Below are 25,179 nucleotides of genomic sequence, written 5' to 3' on the forward strand. Positions count from 1 at the left end.
CTAAATATTTTGGCAGGTTAGAGGAACCATCAAAAGGGCTTTCGACCGGACTATACTGGATTTTAACCCAACTCGCACATTCTAGCTGAAGGTGCGAGAGGTTATAATTATAACACAATGCCAACTAGAAGCCTGGTTTTGACACCTAGAAATGGGTTTCATTTTCCCACCTCCCCTCATCACCAAAAATAAAACCCACACTTAAACCGGCCAACTGCTTTCCTACTGGCTGTAATATATACTAATCATTGGGTCAGGTCACTAAAGAACATTCAACCAATAACAAAGAATTTTAAAAAATGGTTAAAAAATTACCAATTTGTAAAAAACCAAGCGTTTAAGTTCTGTTGACAATAAACCAGGTCTTTGTTTTTAAGGAATTTAGTTTGCACTAATTGATTACAAGCTGATGTATGCATGAATCCACTGTGCGTGCACATTATAGATTTTACATGCTTGTGAGCAAAGACAAAAATTTTAGAGGAAAACAAATGAATGCTGCGAGGCATTTATGGTTTTAGTGCAGGCTTGGCCATTGACTAAGCAACCTGGGCACTTTGCCTAACCTCTGAGTCTTTTTCCTAATCTATAAATGAAATACCTAGGTCTGCTTTTCCTCTGGGAAGAAACTCCACCAAACCAAATGACAGCCTTTGAACTCCATCTCTCTGACTTACTGAGGGATAACATTCTAAAAGGCCACATAAACACAGAGTTTGATAAATGACCTAGTTCTATGCAAACAATTTTAAAGCAAAATTATTACTCAGACAGCTATGCTACATCATTAGCCTTTTCTATTTGTGTAGATAATTAAAGCCCTTATTTTTATATTTTATACCAGCTTCTGTGGGCCAGAATAATTTCAAATCATTCTTAAATGTTTCTTAATCCCAACACCAGAATTGAAGGAAGGCAGCTCTACTTACAGTTACGAATGTTATCCCAGTCGATTTTTGAGAAGAAAGGATGGCAGCAAAGGCCTTCAAACTTCAGTCTCTCTTTCTGGCCACACAACAAACTTTGAATCAGATCCAGCAATTCACTGCTAACTTTGGGGTCATCTGGAAACTTCAAAAACCGCTATTCCAAAAAAATAAAACAATGATTTCTTTTGCAAATTTGGCTTCACATGCCCCAAAGTTAAGAAAGTATCTCTCGTATACTCAAGTTTCTTTTTTTTTTTTTTTAAAGAAGGAAGTTTTATGCCCACTTAACTTTGAACCAAAGGCACGTTCCCAAAATAAATGGCCTGTTCACATCAGTAGGTCTAGTTCCTTTGCACGGGTTCAACAGTTTTTATGACTTGACCCCTGTTCCCGTCTTCGTCTTGTCTAGCTAGGCTCCCCATCTCACTCCTTGCTGTCCAACAATGATGAGCTATTTAAAGCTGCCTGAACAGTCATGATGCTCTGTCTGCTAGAACACCCTCCTCAACTCGACCCCTTCTTCCCTGCCTACCTTCTCTACCCTATCACTGCCTCTTACGTGCTCCCTCTGTACTCTGCTTTGGCGCATGTGCAATGTATTTTGACATCTGTATGATGATGGAGAAAGAAGGCAGGGAGAGCCTTTCCCTTCTTGTTCATCACTGTAAACCTGGTGCCTAACAGTACCTAGTGCAATTCACTCATGGCTGAATGAGTGGACTGAAATGAAGGAAAAAAATTAGCCCTGAGAATCATCTAAGGGGAAACTTTAACTCAAGAGGAGACTCAAGAATAACAAGGAATATATGTATGTATTAAGCATATAAAATATGTGTTATACATATAAAAATATGTATTGAGCATTCCAGAAAGATGAAACTGGGCGAGATATAAAAATCTGTGAAATAAGTTCTCTTTTTCCTTTTGGTTGAAACTAAAACATACATATTTATTATATCCTTAAGAAATGGCCTTAACATAGTAGAAAGTCAGTTATTAGAAAAGGTTTAAATTCTACTTTATATATATATTACTGTATTTTTAATTCATGTCCTCAATCATATTTGAGAGCTGTTAGTACTAAGAAAAAGTACATAGCCTAATATCAAAAGCATGGACTTCAAAGCCAGACTGCCTGTATTATTTTGGGCAGGTTACTTAACCACTCTGTGCTTTGGTTTCTATGTCTGTAAATTGAAAATAATAATAATATCTACCTCATAGTGTTTTTGGACAATTTGCCAAGTTAATAAACTACATTTCATCAATTCTAAGACTCGCATTTATTCACATTTAATAGTACTAAAATCAAAATGCATTTTATAATCAATCAAATATCAAATTCATTGGCAGCAGTTTTTACTTTTTAATGGTACATAAAATAATGGCGTAGGCTTACAATTAATTACTGGCAGCTGAAAGTCAATAAAATATAATTAAAGTGTTTAGAACAGCTTTTGGCAGAAAGTGAGGGCTAATATAAGTATTTGCTATTGTTATTAACCAAAACTGCTGGTTTAGATTACAAACATTCATTTGCACAACTTTTGAATGACATTTCTCAGTATTACTTCTAAATCTACGAGTTAGGCTCTTTACCTGGAAATTCATGATGTTGTTAAAGGTTCTGGCTGAGGTTCCCTCAGTGAATGGGGACCTTCCATAAACCATCTCATACGCGATAACTCCCACTGACCACCAGTCGCAGTCAGGACTGTAGACACCTTTCCCATCCCCATTCATCACGGTCAGCACTTCAGGGGCCATGTAATCTGGGGTCCCAATCGGGAGTTTGGCATTCACCTAGAAACCCGTAAATGAAATGAACACAGCAAACTTTCAATTATCCTCAGATAGATTGCCAACAGCCACATTTCAGACACAAGCTGATTTGCCACTGATTATTATTCTCCCAGGCACTTAAACCTTCTGTCAAGTGGCACACTGTCAGGCAATGCAAATGATTTACTAATTAAAAAAAAAGAAAAAGACAAAAAGCACATAATATAATTCAAAGGCAAAGGAGAAAGAGTTGCTGATGTACACCCTTTGGTTACACAAATTAGTGTGGGGTATATACCTGGAATGAAGATATATTTCCTGATACACGTTACTGATATGATAGAACTCTTACTTATGAAAACGGCAAAATGATAATAAATCCTAAAATGACTATAAGATCAATCTACCCATTACTGAAAAATGGGCAGCTAGCTGTCAACACAATATTACAAACATGTGTTATATCTCAAGTTTAACTATTTGGAATCGACATTCTGAATTGACCCACCCACAGGGCAAGATATTATAAATAACTTCTAGCAGAGGTCAAATGGTAATGTGTTCATTTTCCTCACTCCCAACTCCTGTTCCTTGGTTCCCTCCCCACTGTTCAGAAACCAGGACTCTCCAATCCAGTGGCGCCCAAGCACTTGACCTCAGCAAAGAAAGGTTAGGACAATGTAGGAAGTCTTTTTATAAAATTAAATATGGTCTGTTTAAAAAACTGTTCTTTCTTCTGATAATTTGTCCTTCTGGCTGTTTTAGTATTTCAATGTTCTCTGTTTCTTGAAATGATGCTCTTGACAGAAGTAGGTTTTCTGCCTCTCACCCCTACCCCTTCCTAGGCAACCTCGTAAGCTGGCAACCCTTTGAGTCTTCAAAACTGTGAAGAGTTATTGAGCCATGAAATCTGAAGTTTAAGGATAATTCTCTCTCTTCCCTATAAAACTGAAAGGGCCTGATGTTAGTCATGTACTATGCTGACCAGTTGTCCAATAACCCTACATCTAAAAAGGTTTCTCCCACATCAGCAGTTACATGGCACAAAAGCACTTTCTCCCCATTAAAGGATGTTAAGTGCCCCTGAGTGAGCCAAGAAATTTTAAAGGCAACACCATAAGGCTTGAATGCTGGGATTTATATCAAGACAGTAAACTTGCTTTGCTTTGACTGGGAATTGAGAGGAAAGTGAATGTTTAGAGAGGACAATGGGAGGTATCCTTTTCCCTATGATGAAGACCCAAGCTCTTCCAGCCTGTAATTTTAATCTTGTCCATTCCTGTGCCCCAAAGACCCATTGTTATAGGAAACAGGCTCATTCTCCTTACTTCCCCTCTTTTCACTCGCTCCCTTGGGCCCACCATAGGTGTTTCCTATCCCTAAACTCAGAAAGCAGTGTGACACCAGTCATCCATTGCTTTGGACAATAGGATTTCCATTCCAAGTACCCATTTGGCAAAGCTGGATGACCACACCACCCAGGAAACCCACAGGCCTGTATTGATGGACAACAGTAAAGAAAAAGGAGAAAATATTTGGTCTAAGACAGGGCGCCTTAAGCTTGAGGAATTGAAAGTAGCTTAAGTCAAGAGGAAGCCTTGATCCTGGGAAGCCTGAGCAAGACTCCGCCTTTTCATGTGTGTGTAAATGTTAATGAGCTCAGCACAAGATCAGGATTAAACTGCAAGGTTTTGGTAAAAACCCTCCATACTGAAAATGAGAAATAAATTATCTTTTAAATATCAAAACAAGAGAAGAAAAACTGTAATATCTTGATTTAACTAGGTGTTGGTAATGCCACTGTATCATTGATTAAACGCTTGCCCTTTATGCCAAATTACCCTGCAGAACCATTAACACACAATCCTCAAATATGTTTCATTTGCACTTATTGGGCTTTATTTTATCATCGCACCAGGTTGTTTGGGAATATTCAGTTCTTCTTGTTTATAGCTCACAGGGCTTGGTCACTTGCTCATAACCAAAGAGTTGAACTTGACTGGGTCATGTTTATCAGCACCACCCAGCAAAGGGTGTAATTTGTCAATGCCTCATATTCGAACTCATGATTAGCCTTATTGAAGTCAGATAACTCCCTAGTTCTTGCCCCATAACAGACAGGTGATTATACATATTTATAATCATCATTTTGTAAATTTTCTAAATTTTAAGGAAAAATACCCCCGAGCTTGCTTTTTGTACATTTCCTGCTACAGTAATGGTAATTAACAAAGACTTTTCATGACAATAGCTACTAACTTTCCATTAGCTATCACCCTCCAAGCACATTAAACCTGTTCAACATATAATCTCACACATCCTGATAAGGATTTTGCAAGATGCTTTCACTCTCCTCTGGGGGCAATTCACAGCCAGCTAATTAATCTGGATGAGATACTAAAAGTGGAATCATGCTCTAGGAGTCCAGGGTGCCTGCAGTAAGTACATCATCTGACAAGGCCCCAGTTCTAAACTTTAGTTCATTTTACCGTATTGACAGGTAAAAATACACCAGTTCAGGAAGAGACAGTAAGAAAATGACTAGGAGACAGAAGGGTCAGTCACATTTGGAGAGACAGAGGTTAAAAAAAGAAAAGAATTAATCTAGCAGATTAGTTTACAAGCAGAAAGCAGATGAGAAGAATGTAAGAAAGCCATCGTCTTCCTCCTTCTAATCCCACTTCTCATAAAAGGCTTAAACATAAAACTGTTTCAATCCAACTCACCCCATCTAGCTGCCCAGGGCATACACATACACTTGCAGAAGCAGGGGGTAAATAAAATGAAAATAAAAATCTGACTAAGTTGTTCCTCTTGTGGAAAAGAAAGAAAATCTTTTCATTCCTACATAAATCTCAAAAAGGGCTATCTCCTATGGGTTTCCAACTGCTAATGGGGCTGATTATCACTTAACATGCTATCACGAATGTGCTTTGTTTATAATCTCCTTACAACTATTTTCGTGAGGGCTGAATATGACAGGTTGGAAGTGTTAGCCGTCTGACATTCTTTGAGATTCTAATAAGGTGAAGTGCGTGATCTAAGTCACACAGAAAGTCAATGGCACATCTCAGCTCAACACCCAAATCTCCAAGCAGTAAGATCCAGCTGTATTCACTAACAAAAATATTCCAAAGCAATTTTCTAAGAAACTTGAAATAAAGACAATGGAGATGGAAACTCAACAGATCTGATTCACAAATAATATGTAATAATTTCCGTAAATGTAGATTCTATTTTATATAGTATATTTTGGGTACAAAAAAAAACATTTAGAACCTACTTTTTAGGCCTATAAAACATTCTATTCAAAAGAAACATTTTTTTAACCCACCAACATTGATCAAAAATACCAAAAAAAATTATAATTTTATATCCATACTTGATCTAGTTTGCAGATTCTTGTTCTTCTATAATAAAAGAGCGTTTGCACTTTAAAAAAATGTTAAAAATTCCTTTTCTGCTGGCACGTTCTGGCCCTAAAAGTAGAAAGTTCTAGAGAAATGATTCTCTCCCCAAGAGGAGAAGAGTTACAATATTCTCGAATGTACAGGGCTGAGTTGCCGTGTCTCCTTGACCAAAATAATCAGGGGTTAAGCATGTTAAGCTGCAAATAAAACCGAGTGCCTCCGGGAGGCTCCCTGCCTGGAGTGAAGGTTGCTACAATTAGAAGACCCGAAAAGGGCAATTTGAAGCACTGAAAAATAGGAAGCTAAAATGAAGAGGAGTCCTGCTCTCCACCAAGGGCTTTGAAGAGAGCGGCTCCAGATGCAGAGATAAAGCCTTATTCTAAATTCCCATTTATTTACCAAGTAGAGACTTTAGATCTTAATCTAGCATTCCAAGTAGGTTTTCTTATTGCAAATACATATTGCTAGCCCTAGCTACCTAGCTTTCTGATGCTTCTCAATCTACTGCAGTGATTCTCAATCAGGTATGATTTTGCCCTCCCGGGGGTCAGTTAGCAATGTCTGGAGACATTTTTGATAGTCGCAGCTGGAGAGGAAGGTGCTATTGGATAGAGGCCAGGGATGTAGCTGAACATCTCATATCACACAGGACAGCCCTACAATAAAGAATTATCGGAGCAAACTGTCAGTGGTGCTGACTATGTGCCTACGCTTCGATTATTATCAGGCTATGTACCTCTGCTCCAATTTATTTCTAGATGCATGAGTTTTTTAAGGTCACTAATGCAATGTATAAGTTTTTTAATCCTAGGTGATAAAACTTATGCTTTACTTAACTTTTCTCCTGTATTCCACTTTTATTCCACTAAATTCAATTCCTAAGTTTTCATGCCTGTTTCAGAATTATATGAAATTTTTACAACATAAAATGCTTTGATTTTATAACCTAATTCTTAATGTAATGATCAGGTGGAATAGATTATAAAGAAACATAATCTGAAATAATACCTACCTTTCCTCCAAGGAATTTGGAAACAAAAAGAGCAATTTTACATATTGCCCTTTATGTGAGGACTTAAGTCTTACAACTGGGGACATTTCAAAGAGCAGCTTCTCTAACCTCTTAATTTGTGCATTTTTACTAGAATCAGTATTTTCTAAAGAATAAAAGGCCAAGTTCATAAGGATTTTATCTAGGTCGCCAAGAGGTTCAGTTGTAAAATTAGTCTTAAAATCTAAGTTGATTTTCTCTTAGATCTACCATGTTTTACATAATGACTTCTAAACTCACATTTTAGTATGCATAATCTTTATTAGATTTTTTTAAATCTAATTTTTTTCCTTTGTCATCTTTTCCCTAAAGTATTCTCACTCTTGATCTCAATAGCTACCCTCCTGCCTTCCTACTTAGCACAAAGAATATATTTTAATTTTTACCAAAGTTCCAGGACTTAAAATTGACATTTTGAGTGCTTGGTTCTTAACGCTTAAGGGTATTCAGTTCAAATGCTCTGGTGATTAAATTTTGCTGCATAGGAAATAAAAGATTTGAAATAAAGAAGGTTACATTTCATAAAAATATTTTAAGGTAGAAAAAGATAGTGTTAACAGAAGACAGTCTAGTACGGGCAAGAATCATGAAGGGAAAAACAAAATAAGCATTTTCCTTTCTTTTCAACCAAATTATAAAAACGTTCCAAAAAATGTCTTGAAGGGTATGAAGAGGTATTATACATAAGAATGCCAATGTCAGGTAAGTCTAGGAAATAGCTCTGTGTCCCCATCCCCACTTCCATTCCCCTGGAGAAGTCATTTCACACACTGGCAGACAATGGCTCCAAGATGTTGCTTTATCCCAGTATTTCCCAAACTTATGAGGATGACAGAATGCTTTTCAGTACAGCCTCTATTAAGCTATCTTACTGCATTTTGTTACCATCTTATTTGAGTTCATTTTCGCAGCTGATCCAAAATCGACTAGTTTGATGTGTCCTGTTCGATCAATGAGGATGTTCTCGGGCTTGATGTCTCTGTAAGGAAATCAGGGCCACAAATTAGTGCTGTCTTCTCCATGCCAGTCAGCAGGCAATTGCTGACCTAGGACATTGATTCGGTCAGAACGCTTACTTTGTATTCTGCTATGCAGACCTCTCCAACTGATGGACAAAAATACTAAGCATACATTTTGCAAAACAAATTTAAGGGGAAAAAAAGGAAGAATTAGAAGAAAGAAAATAAGGAGGGGTAGGAGGGAGGTGGGGGAAGGAAGGGAACAAATGCAGGTTATTAGATGGATGATTTCTCCTAGAGACATACATTTTACATTAAGTAAACTGAGACCAAAAGAAGCTAGGGGACTGGCCCAGGGTCATGCAGCTTGTCAGTGGAAAAGCTGAGACTCTATTCCAGATTTTGTAATACCTGGTCTAACCGTCTAACCATCGTTCCATTCCCACAACATTCTCAGATGAACGTAAAACATCAGATGAGTGAGGATGTAAAAACACACTTTTCAACTGAGGACTCTGCGGAACATCTTTGTGAATTACTAACGGGTGAGATCAGAAGTACAACTTCATGGTCTTCTGGTCCTATGTGGTATTTCAGTTCCTTCTGCAAATCAAATTCCATTTTTCTACCATATAATTCAAAGAACCCATACGAGAGTTCCCAGTCTTATCAGCTACACTTACAGATCGTACTAGCAAACTTGAGAACATTACAATTCTAGATCTACTTCACTGTGGAATGGGTAAGCTGAAATGCCACTTTGGAAAGTTTATTTTTAGCCAATTATAGTTAAGAATGGCTAAAAATTGGATGGAGCATTATTTTGCTACTAAAATCATTCATGCATTCACTCTATTACAGGAACTCTTAGGTGATACAGATAAATTCTCAGCAGACTTGAGAGAGTCTCACTTACCGATGTACATATCCCATCTGATGAACGCTGTGAACGGCCAAAATCAGTTCGGCTAGGTAAAACTGAATCATATTTTCATCTAATTGGTCCTCATATCTATTCAAAAGTGACAGCAAGTCCCCTCCAGGCTGATATTCCATAACCTGTATAGAATGCCAAAACTGTTAATTCTTCATACACCACCCCCCACCCCCGCAATAAAAGGAAATGTCTCAATTAGAGCCTCAAATACTGCCTGATGTGTTATAATTACAATGTCTGCACAAAGCAATGAAGATGTGTGAGACATATTATAAGTCACGTAGAATGAGGTCCCTGCCCTGAGGAAATTACATCCGTTCCCCAAGAGAATCAATATAATGAAATACTGGTACCAGACACCATGTACGGTGTTTGCAAGGCAAACTTGAAAAGTCGAATTAAATCCACCCCCTCACCCACCCACCCACCCACATCGACACCCAGACATTCCCTCGGATTACCCACATAGCGCAGATGGAAATCCCTGGAGGGCAACAAACCCTGCTGCTCTCCTTCTGCATCCCCCTCAGCACCCAGCAGAAAACAGGAGGTGTGCATGAAACGTGATACAACCTTCTCCTTTAAGTCAATGGAAAGGCAACCTGTCTCTATTAAATACTTAAACGTGAACATATATCCTTGGACCTCGTAATTCCACTTCTGATACTTCATTTTACAAGAACTTGTAAGAGTTTGTAAGTAGATATAAATAGATTCACTGCAGCCCTGTTTGTAACACAGGTGGGGGAAAACCTGGAAATCACCCAAATATCCATCATTAAGAGATATGATATAGCTAAAGAATGGGATAAGATGCAGATATTAAAATGAATGGACTCAATCCATTCATACTGTGAAAATATAAAGTGATATCCTATACAGGATAAAGTACAACCCCTTTTTGTGATTAAAAATTATATATTTAATTTGTTAATATATACATAGGCAAAATATCTAAAAAGGAATATAAAGTATGGCCTCAGGTACAATGTTTGAGTAGCAAATTCCTTCCACCCCAAGGAATTTAAATCCTCCTCCTTTCAATGAAAACCATGTGTGATAGTCCTAAGTCAACAGGATGCTTTGAGGCCAGTTTGCCTGCGTGACTTTACACTCCAACCTGGTGCCTTCACCTCTCTGCCTTTCAGTTTCATCCTCTGTGAAATGGGGATAAGCCTAATTCCCCTAAAATACTGATCCTGGCACCAACAAGGCCCTCCACACCATTCAAGTCCTTTCCTTTCCCTCCCTTTACGGCATGACCCTTTACACTCTGCCTGGGAGAGGCTGGGACCCGTTGTGACCATCTTTGCAACCATGTCAATGGTTACTGGGTTCTCCTCCTGTCCTTTGCTCTGATTTCCCATTTTAAGAGCCACGTGATAAATGTCATTTGTTTTAAGGTATCTCGAATCCTTTCTGGAAAGAGGCAAAATCCGAATAAATGTCTTTTAAAAACACTAAATCTCTCAAACTATTGCATCCTGGAGTTCAACTCTGGGATTTGAATTTTCTCCACCCTCCTCCAAACTCCTGTTCGCTTTTGGTCCAGAATTAGAAGAAAACTCTAGTCAAGGCAGGCGAGGAGCATCTGCACATATTCCCCAGAGCGCCCAAGCTGGGCCAGTAAAAACTCTGCTCGGCACCAAGGCAACCCTACTCCAGAGACCCCCGGAGGAATCGGTGACTTGCATGTCCTCCCAGAGGGCTCCATGTCACCTGGGAGTCTCTCCCCTCTTCGCATGGCAGATACTTAGCCTGATACTGGACAATTTGCAAATTGCTGACAAAATCTGATTTAGGAACTAAAAAGAACAGCAACACTTAGAAGGGTGGCAGCTAAAATGAAGACTTTATTTCCCCCAAATTCACAGCAGACATAAGCTACTTGTCCCAGTCCTAGTGGAGCCCAAAGGAGCCACCTGGCTGCCTATAGCTCACCCACTCATCCCAACCGGTTCTCCAGAGGCCTTGGGTATGTGGGTGAATGCTAATTTTTACGTCTGTTTTAAATATATATTGCCATTAAAAAGGTCTTAAACATCCGAAAAAAAAAAAAAAATTCGCAGATAACTGAAGTACTCATGCTTTTAGAACAGAAATTTCTTAAAATAAGAACAGTGCATATTTATGACGACACATTGCAGTTATAAAGTTTCTAATCCGGCTCTATTAAAGATGTAAAAAAAATAGAACAGCTTTTTAGAACAGCTTTCAAGTTTAAGGATGAGAAAGTCAAACCCGTAGCAGCTGCCTTTTAAGCACTCATGAACTGACCACTGTTTAGTTAGTACCCAGCTACTCCTGACGAGTGTATTTTTAATGACCAGCAAAATAGTTCAGAAAATAAGAACCATCTCTTAGAATGGCAAAAAGATATGCATTCTTTGCTCCTATTCAGAAAATCAAATTTCCTGAGCAGAGAATCCCCACCCAAACTAGATTAGTCTTTTCTACTAGTCAAACAACTTTTTATTTCTTCAGAATCAGGGTTGATTGAGAAAACGAGCAACAAAAATTAGAACAGCTGCTAAGCAGCATGCTCTACTACATGAGGCCAAAATAGGCATATGAAATGACAAACCTCTAAATAGATTGGATCCTTATTAAAGAAGCTAATCAAACTTGACCCATCAACACAATTCCAGATTACCATACGAAAAATTCCAACTGTGCACCATTAGGAGAACTTACCTTGGAAATTTACTATCCCAAGTAAATTTAGCTATCCCAAGATGTTACCCCTAATCCTCAAACTATCCTATCCCACTGGGGCACAGTTGCTCATGTTGGTAGAAATGTGGCCCACGAGAAGACAGCTTGCACGTGGCCAACCCAAGCTTAATCAATCATCTGGCTGTTGAGCTTAGAGATACCAATAAAGAACCAGGACACGAGTGCTTTCAGAAAACACTTGTAGGCTTTTAAAAATGGTACCAAATCAAGAAGCTCCAAAAGCATCATCAAAAGTCACAAACTAAGAGTCTTCAAGACCAGGGTCGACAGAACACTATGAACAAATTAAGGCCAAAGTCGCCACCCAGCCTGTGCCAGAACATCCATTCACAGCATCCAGTTTTGTCCAAAAGTGTGACTCTATCCCTGACTTACTACTCAGTGATACCCACTGAGGTGCTGATCCTACCAAACTGTGGTTTCTAACCTAAACAGACTGGCAAGTCCTCTAGGATCGAACTTCTCAAACTTGTCTTTGGGGACTCACTTTGGGGAAGCACTATTTTAAAATAAATAAACCACATTCATCCAAATTATTATTTGAGTGCCTACTATGTGTCAGGCAATGTTCTAGATATTAAGAAAACAGCAGTGATTGAAACAGACAAAAATACCTGCCTTCATGGAGCTGGAATTCTAGTGAAATGAAATTTTTAAAAATATATTAAGTAGTATGAAAGGGTAAAGTATGCCTCTTTTCCATCTTAACCATTCAGGGAGCTTGTTAAAAATGTGGATTCCAGGGACCAATCCAGACTTTGTGGATCAGGGTCCATGGGTGGGGTCCAGGAATCTGTATTTTTAAGGAACTGCCAGGGTGATTGTGATGCAGCCAGTCCAGCACTGTATTGAGACCTGCTGCTGATGAAACTGTGGAGCCCATGTGGCTCCCTATGCCATCCAACTGAAAAGTTTCTACAGCAAAGGTGCCCTTGTATGAAACCTGGCCTTAATACAGCCATCACTTTTGCCACTTAACATTTTTTTGAATGTCTACCTAGAGCCCTTGTGCATTATCAAGACAAGATCACTGACAACAAATGGCTGGAAAATAACCAGTCCATTAGCACTGAAGCAACAATCTCCCATCCTTGCAAGGACAGGAGATGTCCCTGCTCGCAATGAACAACTGCACGTCACCCAAGTGGTGATCACCAAGGCATGGTAATCAAAGTCCAGGGAGGCGGGAGGAGGGAAAAAGAGCCCGAGAGTGAAATAGCCCTGAACAATGTGACAACCCCATGGTTGGCAGGGAAAGCACAGCAGCTGACAGACGAGCCTGGCTTAGAGCTATAATGGACTTGCTCTGTTAAAGCAAAGATGTTCAGGCCAACAGAGACAGACCCTCCCGATGGCAGCAGCTGCAGATGCTAATTAAAGGGCAAGTCTTACATGTGTTCGGCTTGGAAGGAGCGGCTGCTTCTCTGCTGGTGTTTGCATCTATACCCTCAAGTACAGGAATGGCAACGCCCATCGGTTGTGTTGCATTTGAAACAAAGGACAAATGTGTGTGTGTGCATGTGTGTGTACGTGTCATGCACGTGTATGCACAATGCATATACCTGCACACTTGCATGCACATGTATCTATATGTGGGGGGGAGGAGTGTGAATATTTAATAGTTCTTTAGTACTCTATTCCAATTTGCATAGGGTGTCATTAGAGGCATGCTGTGCTGGTCACCACTTAGAAATGTGTCCTTGAAATACTTGCACCACAATCAGCATGACTGAAAGTGCCAAGAAAATGTAACAGTGCTATTGGCATCACTATCTGCTCTGCCCAGTGTTCCGGATCTTTGGCATGGGGGGCGTAAGGAAGGGACCCTCAAAGCAGACTGGCCCTTGGCAGAGACCCTAAATTATTCTTCTTGACTGGCAAGATGACCAAGAGAAAAAGACAGGTGGCCCTTTATTTCAGAAACTATGAATCCCAGCCTGATTCGTCCATCTATTCAAAATAATCTTCACTGAGCACTGAATCACCCAGAGTCTTGGCCACAAACAGACAGCGCACTCAAACTAGGTAACTGAGGACATGAATTAATGAAGGGGCGATTTACAAAGGTACGGTTAAGGTTAAAGAAAATAAATTGGGGACAGTGAAGCTGGTTAACAACAGAAGAAGTACCATTCCTTGGCCTAAAAGAGCATGAAAATGGATCTTAGATGTGTAATTATTACCAAAGGAGTGAAAGGAAGACACATTAACCAGATACAAACTAGAACTATAGCAATAGGACCATGGTTCTCAAAGTAGGGTCCCCAGATCAGCAGCAGCAGCACCATCCTCACCTAGGAGCTGGCTACAAATGCAAATTCTTGGGCCCCACCCCAGACCTACTGAATCATAAACTCTGATGGCAATGCCAGGCAAACTGGGACAACAGAAGTAAGACGGTAACACTCTAAATGCACTCGCTTGAAATATGCCTCAAAAGACCAGGAAACAAAACAAGCATTTCAAAGGCACAGAGAACTCAAAGAAACCCCCAAGGCAATAACACACTCAGCAATTGAATTGGGGTCAATAAGAGGTATTACTATCCCATTTCACCAATGAGAAAATTGAAGCCGAAAAAGTCAATGACTCCGGAGAGGCCAACAAGGAACAGAAATGAAACAAGAACCTATATTCTAAGTAACAGCTTCCTTCTGACGGGCAGCTGTCTTCCAAACCCTGGTTCCTGAAGCAGCAGCACGTGATCACCCTGGAGAGTTTTGCGACATGCCTAAAAACGGGATAATTTTACCCGAGAGATCAAAACAGCACATGTCTCGCTGTCAAAACTATCCTAAGCTGCCACATTTCACTAAAATAAACAATGAGGTTGTATTTAACTCTCTCCAGACTCCCAACAACAGCACGGGCTGATGTTCCATACAGGTCGGTCACTGCCAAGAAACAGCCCACCTCTGAATTGAACCTACATGAAAAGGAAACACCGTCCACGAAATGGCATGGCTGAAAGTGAGACAGGAAATATAAAGAACTAATTCAAAGTGGGACATCGGAACCAGGGTCATATTAGAAGTGGTTTTAGATGTGACGGCATAATGTAAAGAGTCAAAATATGGGAGGTGGATCTAGGAAGATTGTCTTCAAAACCCACTGTTTTAATCTCTGTGGCAGATGATAACTTGTCCCCCAAATCCATTGTTCCCTTCTTCCATAAGTAATAAGAATTTTAGCTGGATATAGGCCGTGCGGCTAGATAGTACAGGTATGTAGTCATATGACGAAGTTCTGGTCAACAAAATGCGAAAGGAAATGATGTGCCCCACTTCCATATCATTCTTTGTAAAAGAAATTTGCTTGCTCTGCTTTTCTGCCCCTTTCTCTTACCAGCCAGGTGGAACAAAGGCATGAAATGGCCCAAGTTCAAGCACGTCAAAGAAGACAACATCCTAAGGGATGGGGGAACCACAAGATGAAAGGAACCTGGATCCCTGAATTATTACATATAACAGAGCTGCTCCACCAACCTGAATCATATCTGGGGGTCATTTTGTTATAGTAGCTTAGCCTATTAGACCTTAACTAATGCAACTCTATGTGTGACTGGGGAAAAACACTGGGAATGAACAGAGGAAAGTTGGCGTAGGGACAGATTCATGGGTCAGTTACAGGCTCAGAGCTAGGGCAGACTGAAGAGACCCAGGGTATGAAAAATATCAATACAAAGCCAACAAGCTTTAAGAAACTCACATAGAATTTAGATATAACAATACTACAAGTGGTGAGTAGCAAAACAGTTTTCTTTCTAAAGACCAGCTCCTTTGTGGAAGGACACCAACGAAGGCATGTTATACAGAATTGAACAGATTTCACCATGAACCAGATTAACAAAGCACTGTTTTCATGTGCTGCCTGCCAGAATGCACGACTAGCTTTGTTATATACAACCAGACGTTACAAGAGACTTTGCTACAATTTTCTATATACCAGAAAATGGTAAGCAACATTTATTGGTATGTAACTACAAATGGCAAATTTTTAAGCACTAAAATTCGAAAGGACCCAAGTTCAATTTCTTTGCATTGCACTTCCAATTTTGAAAATCTCACTGGGTCTATCTTGAATTATATACTTTAGAGCAGTGGTTCCCCAACCTTTTTGGCACCAGGGACCAGTGCTTCTACGAGAATCTAACGCCTGATGATCTGAGGTGGAGCTGAGGCGGTGATGCTAGCGCTGGGGAGCGGCTGCAAATACAGATGAAGCTTCGCTGGCTTGCCCACTGCTCACCTCCTGCTGTGCGGCCCAGTTCCTAACAGGCCACGGACCCATACCAGTCCACGGTCCAGGAGCTCACACTGCTAACACATGATTTTCATAAAAAAACAAGTACATCTGTACATAAATCAAATTTCTGTGAAATTAATCATGCATTCACCCAATAAATATTTCTTAAGTATTTATTTGGGAAACTCTACTGGAAGCAAGGAAGATATATCCCTCCCATCATGGAGAGAGTAGCCTGGTGAGGGAGACCAACACCCACTCAGGAAGAGGAAGTACTGAGTGCTATATAGTCCAGTAAATAGTCCAGGAAGTTTCTAGAAAAAGTAATATCTTGTCCAAGCCCAGGAGAAATAGGAGTTAGCCAGGGAAACAAGGAAAGAGGTTACGGCATGGAGAAAGGTCAGAGCCAAGTTCAAAGAACCAAAGGAAGTTGAGGATGAATGCCAAGTGAAATGGTAAGCAACGAGGCTGGAGACATGTGCAGAAAAGGCCATGTAAAAGCCAGGAAGAGTTTGGACTTCGTCCAAAGGGCAGCAGGGAGTCTCGAAGGGTTTTAACAGTGGAAGACTTGGCTGCAGTGTGTAGAAGACCTGAGGGATGGGCAAAACAGATGGCAGGGAGAACAGTAAGGAGGTTTTTGCAAAAATGCAGGCAAAAGAATATAGCGGCCTGAAGTCACATAGTAGAAGCAGGGCTAGAGAGAAGAGATAGTTTTGAGAAATACATCAGAAGTGGAATCTTGTATTTTTTTCATTGATATTAAATGTCCCTTCAATGAAACTGCATTTGCATTACAAATTAATGTTTCACTGCCAGGGGAACTTATCATGATTTGTATGTTTCCCTAAACTTCAAAGTTTAGTGATCTTGAAGTCACCAATAGGTACAATGAAATTTCATTACTTTATGATGCCAATAAAGATCTACAGTCCCCTGATCTCGCAACAGCATGTGTTTACAGATTCAGAAATTTTCAGGTTGGGAAAGGTAAAATGGTGTATATACATTATATTATGTAATATCCTAGGGTAGTACCTGGGATATCGCCCTGTAATGAAATGAATTTGTAACTGCACAGCCATATGTATGAATCGCCACACTAAAAGGAATAAATATGAGAGTCCGGGTCAGATTTTGCTGCAGAGTTCAAGTTAGGCGTTGCTGCCAAATAAGTAACAAAAGAATCTGAGGTTATTCAGAGCTCTGGGTATTTCAGAATTGCTTACAAGGGATGGTGAATCTATAATCATATCTTAACTCCTATGCTGTTTGGATTTTTATATGAAAACCGTACCCTTAGCAAGCATTTTACTCCAAAGTACAAAAGTACTTGAGAAGACAGGGGCATAATTACAAGATCCCATCAGTGATACCCAACCGAGCTACTAAAGAAGGCTGTAAAAGTGTTGCAGCCAAGTATCAATGTGCTGGGCAACCAGAACTCCAGAAAGCAGCTCTTCTGAGATCATTCCCATTTTGCGAGATGGCAGGTGGAAAATCTGGGAAGATGGTTGTTAAGCTAAGGATGCTGACACCAGTAGCAAAATCCAGAGGAAAGTCCCACAGCCAAAAGGCCCAGAAAAGGAAGGCCCCTACACCTGGGAGCCATCCGAGCCGAGGAACGGCAGATATTCCCAGTCTGTGAGGTATTCCAGAAGGTTATGTCCAAGCAGTCCAGTTAAATATCCATGATTAAAAAGAAAGAGAAATTTCTCACCACTGTGACAAAACCAACTGGTAGGGACAAGAATGGTAACACCAAGAGTTTAAAATTTTCAAAACGCCCAACTAACTATTACCCTCCTGAAGATGTGCTTTGAAACTGTTGAGCCAGGAAAAACAAAGAACAAAACACACTATGGTCGACATAAAGAAAATTATGAGTGAGTGTCACTCCCAGGGCCCCTCTGATCAGCCTCACTGGCCACCAGAGACAAGCAGTGGTTTCCCCGAAGTGACTGAGCAGTGGCTTGCCACATGTGACAGGATCACTAGTTGTCATCTGAGTTACACAGAACACTCAGAATTTGTCATCGCCTCTACCGAACTGGCCTTGATGGCATGAAAGTCACAAAGCATCTGAACAATGTGTACTTTTAAGAAGCTGCATGAGATTGGACATCAAGAAGGTGAGCTCTTCACCTGAGAGGAAGAGAAATATGAGCTCATGGAGCAGTGCAAGGCAGACCAGAAAGCTGTGGATTCAACTTTTACCAACAATCAGAGCACATTCTACTTCCAAGACTGCCTGTATTCTGCGTTGCCTTAAAAACAAAGTTTATCCTCACAAGCTTGTCTTCTAAATCACTGGCAGAGCTCTAGTTAAAATATCCAAAGCTACAATAACAAACAAACCAATCCTGCTATTTCAAGGGAACTTCTTTTCTGAGGGCTAATGAAGAAGCCTGTTGAGACATCCAAATATGAGGGGCTCTGTAAAATACAGAGAGCACAAGGCAAATGCTGCCTATGCAACAAACATCCTGGAGCCTAGAAACACACCAAGGTCATTCATGAAGGTCAGGGCTCCATGCCCCAAGTCTCAAGGCAGGAGAGCTTCCGAGATCACATTCAAAGAAAGGAAGTTTCAGACCATAAACACGACAGGAGTAGGGTGGATTCTGAAGAAGCATGTGGTTGGTGCAAGGCCAGTCTCCCAACATATTCTTATGAGAATGTCCTGCTTAGAAGGCAAGGTGGAGTGGGGCTTGGGGGCTTCTCTTCCAGCATGGGTTCTGAGATAATATGAAACCAAGGCAAATAAACTGTCTATTCCAGGTCAGATATAAAGGCAGTAAAGTCTCCAAAAAATGCCCCATCAAATTTCAAGATAAATAGGAGTCCATCTCTCTCTTATATGAGCCTCTATAAAAGTTTATATTTTTATAAGAGAAAGATATTTTAAGGGCTGAATCAGGGACAAAAACTATTTCTAGGATACATTTTTTTTTTTTACTCTAGGAATCTACAGCCCCAAGAACCTAAACAAGGCCCCAAAATTAATTTTAGCACTCTATAAGTTATGCTACATGTACATCAAGAATACTATGGCACTGCTCAAAAGAACAAGGCAGATCTGTATGTACTGACATAGAAAGTTGTCCAAGATAAATCGCTGAAAGGCAAAAAGCAAGCCGAAGAGCAGCGCAGAGTGTAATATACCATTTTTGTTAAAACAAACTATACGCATGTATTATAAATACCGACATAGAACTATTCCCTCCATGATGAGTAGTTAAGGGTCAGAAAGAACATACATACCGCTAGTATTTGTTTCCCTAGAGAAAGGGACTAGCAAGAAAAATAGAGAATTTTCCCTTCTATTTCATACAGCTCTGCAGTATTTGCATTTTCTTAATAATAATCACGCATTATCTCCATTTTTAAAAATTAAAAATTTTAATGACATTAACTAGACTTATTCACAATATATACAAATAGCGAATCATTATATTATACACCTGAAACTAATATATCACTTATACCTCCATTAAAAACAAATTAAGGCAAGATTCTATAAAAGGTGGTATCAAACTATCCCCAAATAAATGACTTCTCATTATTGCTCTTTAATCCACAACTACGATATCCACCAATAAGTGAGGCTATTTCTAAATGGGCTAGCCCTAAATCTTTAGGATAAGGAAAATAGGAAGACACCTCAAAGTGAGGAAAGCAACTGAACGAATGAGAGGTGTCACAGACCACATGGGCAAGAACTACATTCGGTCCTAGGACTATGATATCTGAGTATCACAGCACTGGACTGACTCCAGAGAGATGGATGTAAAGACTCACCAGATAAAGGTTATTTTTGTCCTGAAAAGCATACTGTAATTGGGGGATCCAAGGACTTGTGCTCCGAGATAATATATTCCGTTCTTCCTCAAAAAATGAAACCTGGGGGAAAAGAAACATTTAGACAACTGTAATATAAGAAACTAAGTAGGAGGGAGGGGAAAAACGCCCTTTTCTCTCTCTTTAAGCCTAAACTGATGTCTCTAGTTTAAAAAAATCACTTAACCCAGCATTCTACAAATTATCCATTTGCCTACGTTACTCACAATTTTTGCCCGATCCCTAAGTTACCTGCTCAATTATTTATTTATCGTCCTTCTTTAAAGTCAACTCACTTCTTCTAAATCGAAATATCTTTCTCTTTCTCTTCCTCTTCACCTTCACTTCCTGAACAATTCAGTCCTAAAGCCATTAGGTAGAGCAGAACAAACTCAGCATCCATGACAGGTGGTAGAGCCATGGTGGCCCAGAACAGGGGGCCAGCCCCAGGTGAGAAGGACAGCAAACATGCGTGGGGGCAGCCCAATATAGGTATGGACGGCCCACGCAGGGTGAGGAAGGCATCTACTTGTAGGGACAGCCTGGAAGAGGGCATCTGAGCCCACCAAGGAGAGGGGGCAGCAGCAAAGACAGTAGAGTAGATGTACACAAATACATAAAAGAAGTTAAAATATTAAAGGCAATGTCACAGAAGAGAGTCATAAACATGGAAAAGGTGAAAAGTAGAATGAACCCTGTGAAGTTGGACTGGACTTTGAGGTACTGGTGGGAACACATGGTATCCAATATATATAGAAATAGAGATGTAAATGTATTGGGAGGAGGTAGGAAGATACACTCTATACATATATTCCCTAGCTCTGTCCACTGAAAAGGGTCTGTGACACCCTAATAGCGATGAGAACACCTAGGGCCCAGATCTTGGCTTCTAAATACCATTTTATACTAAAAGGAACAGGGCTCCCTAAAGAAATAACTGATCGCAGGGCCGGAGAAGATAAAGTAGGAGTACAAGAGCCTGAACATCTTACTGTACCAAAAAGCAAGATAGTACTCAAAGACGGGGATATGTCAAAAAGGCAAAAAGCAATCTGACTGAAAGAGGAAAATGCAAGTCTGAATAGATATAAATACAGGAATAAGTTAAAATTTTTATGAGGAATAGATATTTCCATAGCTTGAAAGAAGCTTCCTACAAAATATTTATGTAATTACAAAGGGAAAAGAGTAACTCCATAGTGGAGAAGCACGGCTGATACCAAAGTGAATCTCATCATGAATGTGCAAACGGAAACAGAGTCACCTGGCAGGATGCAATGAGAAGAACTGTGATATTCCTGCCAAAGATCTATAATCTGCATCTAAAGGGAGCAATATCTGACAAATCTAAATTTTATAAGATAACTGGCCTTTAATCTTCAGAATCGCCAAGGTCATGAGAGTCCAGGAAAAATTAAGAAACTGTCCCAGACTGAAGAGACTAAAAAAGACAGGACAAGGAAATGCCAGGTGTGAATCCTTTTGTTCTAAGAGACAATGAAGCAATTGGTGAAACTGGAGTGGGGCCTTAGATGGTAATAATGTATCATTATTAAAATTCTGATTTTGATGGTTATATCATGGTTTATAGGAAAACATCTTTATTGTAGAAAATGCACACTGAAGTATTTGGAGGCAATGGGGGCATCAGGTTGGCAACTTATTTTCAAACGGTTCCAGAAAAAAAAAAGTTGTTAGTACTGTATGTGACAGTGTTACATGTCAACTTCGCTAGGCTCTGCCCCCAGTCATTCAATCAAACACTAATCCAGGTTTGCTGTAAAGGTATTTTATACATGTGGGTAATACCCACAATCAGTTGACTTTAGTAAAGGAGATCATCCTTGACGATCTAGGTGGGCCTTACTCAATCAGTCGAAAGGTCTTAAGAAAAGAAACTGAGAATTCCCTGAGAAAGGAGAAATTCTTCCTCAAGATTGTGTCGTCAGTTCCTGCCCAAGAATTTCCATATTACCGGCCTGTCCTACAGATTTGAGATTTTCCAGCCCCTACAATTTTAGGTAAGCTATACGTATATGTGTATGTATTGTATATTCAATGTGTATAAGTCTATATTTTCAATGTGTATATATAATATATGTTATTATATATACTATAGAACCCTGACTGATACACTACACTTGCAACTTTTCGATAAATTTGTGATTGTTTCAAAATAAAAAGAATTTTAAATATACCTTCTTCCATTTAGTTCTAACAATAACATCTGTGAAATTCCCAGGTTTTGCCATGCTAGTTAATAGTAAACTATTAAATGTTTTAAAATAGTTTTGTTCATGTACTACCTAAAGTCATCTTGCACATCACCAGTGATATAGCTAACACATTTGGGAAAAACACAACCCAACCCCATCATCTACTGCACCCCATTTGCTAATCCCTTCTTTTCCTGGCACACAAAAAGTGTTCAGTGAAGGTTGGCTGAACTGAAGAGTCGACATCTTACCTGCTCACTATCGACCCCTGAAGCTTCCCTTAAACTAAATGGTCTCTGAGGACTTCTTCCACTTCTCACAGGCTCCTGAGAGGTGTGCTGGCCCCTCCTGGGTGGCAGGTCTTGTCTGCAGGACACTACCTCTCCCTATCTCCTCCCTGGCATTTCCTTTCACTCACTCTGTGCTGGCTTCTCTCTCTTCATGCCCTTAAATTCTAAAGCCTCACCATGGCTCAGTCACGTACCTTACTTTTCTTATATCAACCCTCTTAAGGAATGGATAGGCGCCTTAATTAGCCCCTGTATGTGAATGATTTTTTAAAAACCCATATCTCAAAAGGGGTCATCTCAAGTAATTCGCCTGGAAGAAGGCACACCTATTTGGACACCTCTACTGCTTGCCTGCATGTAGTATGTTGGATAGCTTTCTTTTTACATATGCACTATTACCCATCTAAAACGTAAGCATCTCAAGGTCAGGGCTACATCTAATGCCTCTTCCCAAAGACATAGAAACACACCAACACAACAGGTGCTTAGTAAGTGTGTACAGATGATAGATGATGCTTAAGTGTTAAGAGTTTGAGGGGGCATCTCCCACTCCTCTCTTCCAAATGATTTGCCACATCCTGTCATTTTTCCTTCCTGTGAAGTTGCTCACACTGCATTACTAAACACAGGCTACATCATTCTTGGACACTGACAAGCAGCTTCCTGCCCTCTGCTACTTCTTTCACTGGAGGCCACACAAAATCACTGACGTCCTCAGACTCTGATCCCAACCTCTCCTTTCCAAAAGCCTAAGTGATCCTCAACCATCTCACAAATCAAACTGCCATTCCAAAACCTGGTTTCATGGGGAATGGTGAGTTACTGTTCAAAGGGTACAGAATTTCTGTTTGGGATGATGAAAAAGTTCTAGAAATGGACAGTGGCTGTGGTTACGCAACATTGTGAATGCACTAACACCAATGAATCATCTTAAAAATGGTTTAATATGATCAATTTTATGTATATGTTGCCACAATAAAAATACGGTTCTTGAGATTTCCCATCAATTACCCTATCCCACTCAAACACCCTCATTTCTCCCCATTGCCCAATCTATTTGTTCTAAACCACTAAAAACAAAAACACTATACGCGGCATTCTAGTATTCAAACCTCCAGAACGTCACACACACTACACTTGTACCTGGCACGTTCTCATCACTTCTCTCTGCCCAAATCCTACATTCCCTCTCAGCAGTGTGAACTTGCTCTAATTGTCCCTGGCTCACCCACATCTCTCCTCACTCCATCGTTCTCGAATTTGCTAACTGCTCCATCTCCTGTGACGCTTTAGCTGGTAAGCGACGGCTTTCTATATCTGCATTTTCCCTCTGCTTTCCAAGGTTGTTTTTAAACCTTGAAACTAGCAGCCATAGAGCTTCAATTCCTTGTGCAGGCTTCCCACGGAGCCAGGTACATTATTAGACACATGATGCACACTCGAACGTCTGTAACTAATAAATTACTCTCTGAACTCCAAGGCTGATGGCTGTCTCTCCAGAAACACAGCAAATGAATCAATATATCTGGAGCAGCAGGCTTGTTTAAAAGAAAAAACACCACAACCTTAAAGATAACTTCTTACTTGCTCTCAAACAAGCAACGCCCTAGCCACATATCAATTTTATTTAATTTCTTCAAAGGCTTGTTTTAAAATCAAATATACATGCCCATAACAGAAATATATAAAATGTGTATAAAAACAAATGCTGACTCACCCCATAATATGCATATCTCTAAGTCTCCAGCTGACAGCCATAAAAGATCATCTTAAATTCATTAATTAAAAGGCCAAGTTGGTTCTAAATAAAGTACAACTATAAAAACATGATAAAAAAATCAAGGGGAGCTTGTGAGCCTTCAAAGGAGTCAATAGCAGTACAAGAAGAAGAGCTAAGAACACAAGAGACCTTTCTGCCCATGCAACCTTAATTAATCACAGAGTCACAGAGGAAAATGTGTTTCATCTCAGATGTCAATTCAGCAGATGACTGACTGTCTCTGCAACGAACATTCTGGTGCAGAAAGCAGAAAGGGTGTGACGCTAAAATGCTCCTACCTGTTCCTGGGCCAATAAGGCCTTCTTCTTCATGACTTTCATGGCATAGATGTCCCCAGTAGCTCTCTCTCTTACCACGTGCACTTCTGCAAAGTGTCCACAACCTACCAGACTTCTGACCTCAAAGTCCTTTACTGAAGGCTGGAGCTCCTGTAACTCAGCTACAGTGTCGGAATCTGCAAAAGATGAGAGAGTTACTCCCAGGTAAATAAAGCTCTTTGAATACATGCATCTTTATGAAAGCCAAAAAAGAAAGATGAAAGTGTTCTCATGTCTGCCCTCACAGTCAAAAGACATTTAGTCACTTCCTCATCATCGTGAATAATCATAAAATCAGCACAAAAGTGTTTTTGTATGTTAAAATTAAGGGCTCCAGAAATTCCAAAGCACAGTTTCCATGGCAGCTATAATTTGAATCCTGTAGACTTAGAAAATAGGGGAAGGAGAACACAGAACATGCTTTTCTTTCTCCTCCCTGAAGGCTGCAGGGCAGTGCTGGTCAAAGCTGCTTATCCACATTTAGTCCAGTTTACAATGAGATGTAAGCACCATGATTCCCATCTCAATCAATTTGGAAGTTGGTTTCCAAATCATTTCATTCTGTCTACATGTGCTCTGCCCGGTTTTCTCCCAGTAGCCTTTTTTAACTCTCTTGAATTGTGTCAGAAATAGTGAGGCCTTCCCTACCTTAATACATGGCAATGCTCTCAAAAAAAAAAAAAAAAAAAA

General features: G+C 39.9%; 1 protein-coding gene across 1 annotated transcript in view; it reads right to left on the reverse strand.

Annotated features, from left to right (window-relative positions):
• The window catches only part of CIT (citron rho-interacting serine/threonine kinase), a 158,540-nt gene that overhangs the window by 120,227 nt on the left and 13,134 nt on the right, over positions 1–25,179 (reverse strand). Inside the window, exons 4-9 of the mRNA XM_023528160.1 lie at positions 24,451–24,626; positions 19,848–19,949; positions 9,048–9,190; positions 8,058–8,151; positions 2,529–2,732; positions 930–1,083 (exon numbers count right to left, since the gene is read on the reverse strand). Coding sequence (XP_023383928.1) covers positions 930–1,083; positions 2,529–2,732; positions 8,058–8,151; positions 9,048–9,190; positions 19,848–19,949; positions 24,451–24,626 — 873 coding nt within the window. The remainder of the gene's footprint in view (positions 1–929; positions 1,084–2,528; positions 2,733–8,057; positions 8,152–9,047; positions 9,191–19,847; positions 19,950–24,450; positions 24,627–25,179) is intronic.

Source organism: Pteropus vampyrus, unplaced genomic scaffold (genome assembly GCF_000151845.1).
Source record: "Pteropus vampyrus isolate Shadow unplaced genomic scaffold, Pvam_2.0 Scaffold23, whole genome shotgun sequence".
NCBI lineage: Eukaryota > Metazoa > Chordata > Mammalia > Chiroptera > Pteropodidae > Pteropus > Pteropus vampyrus.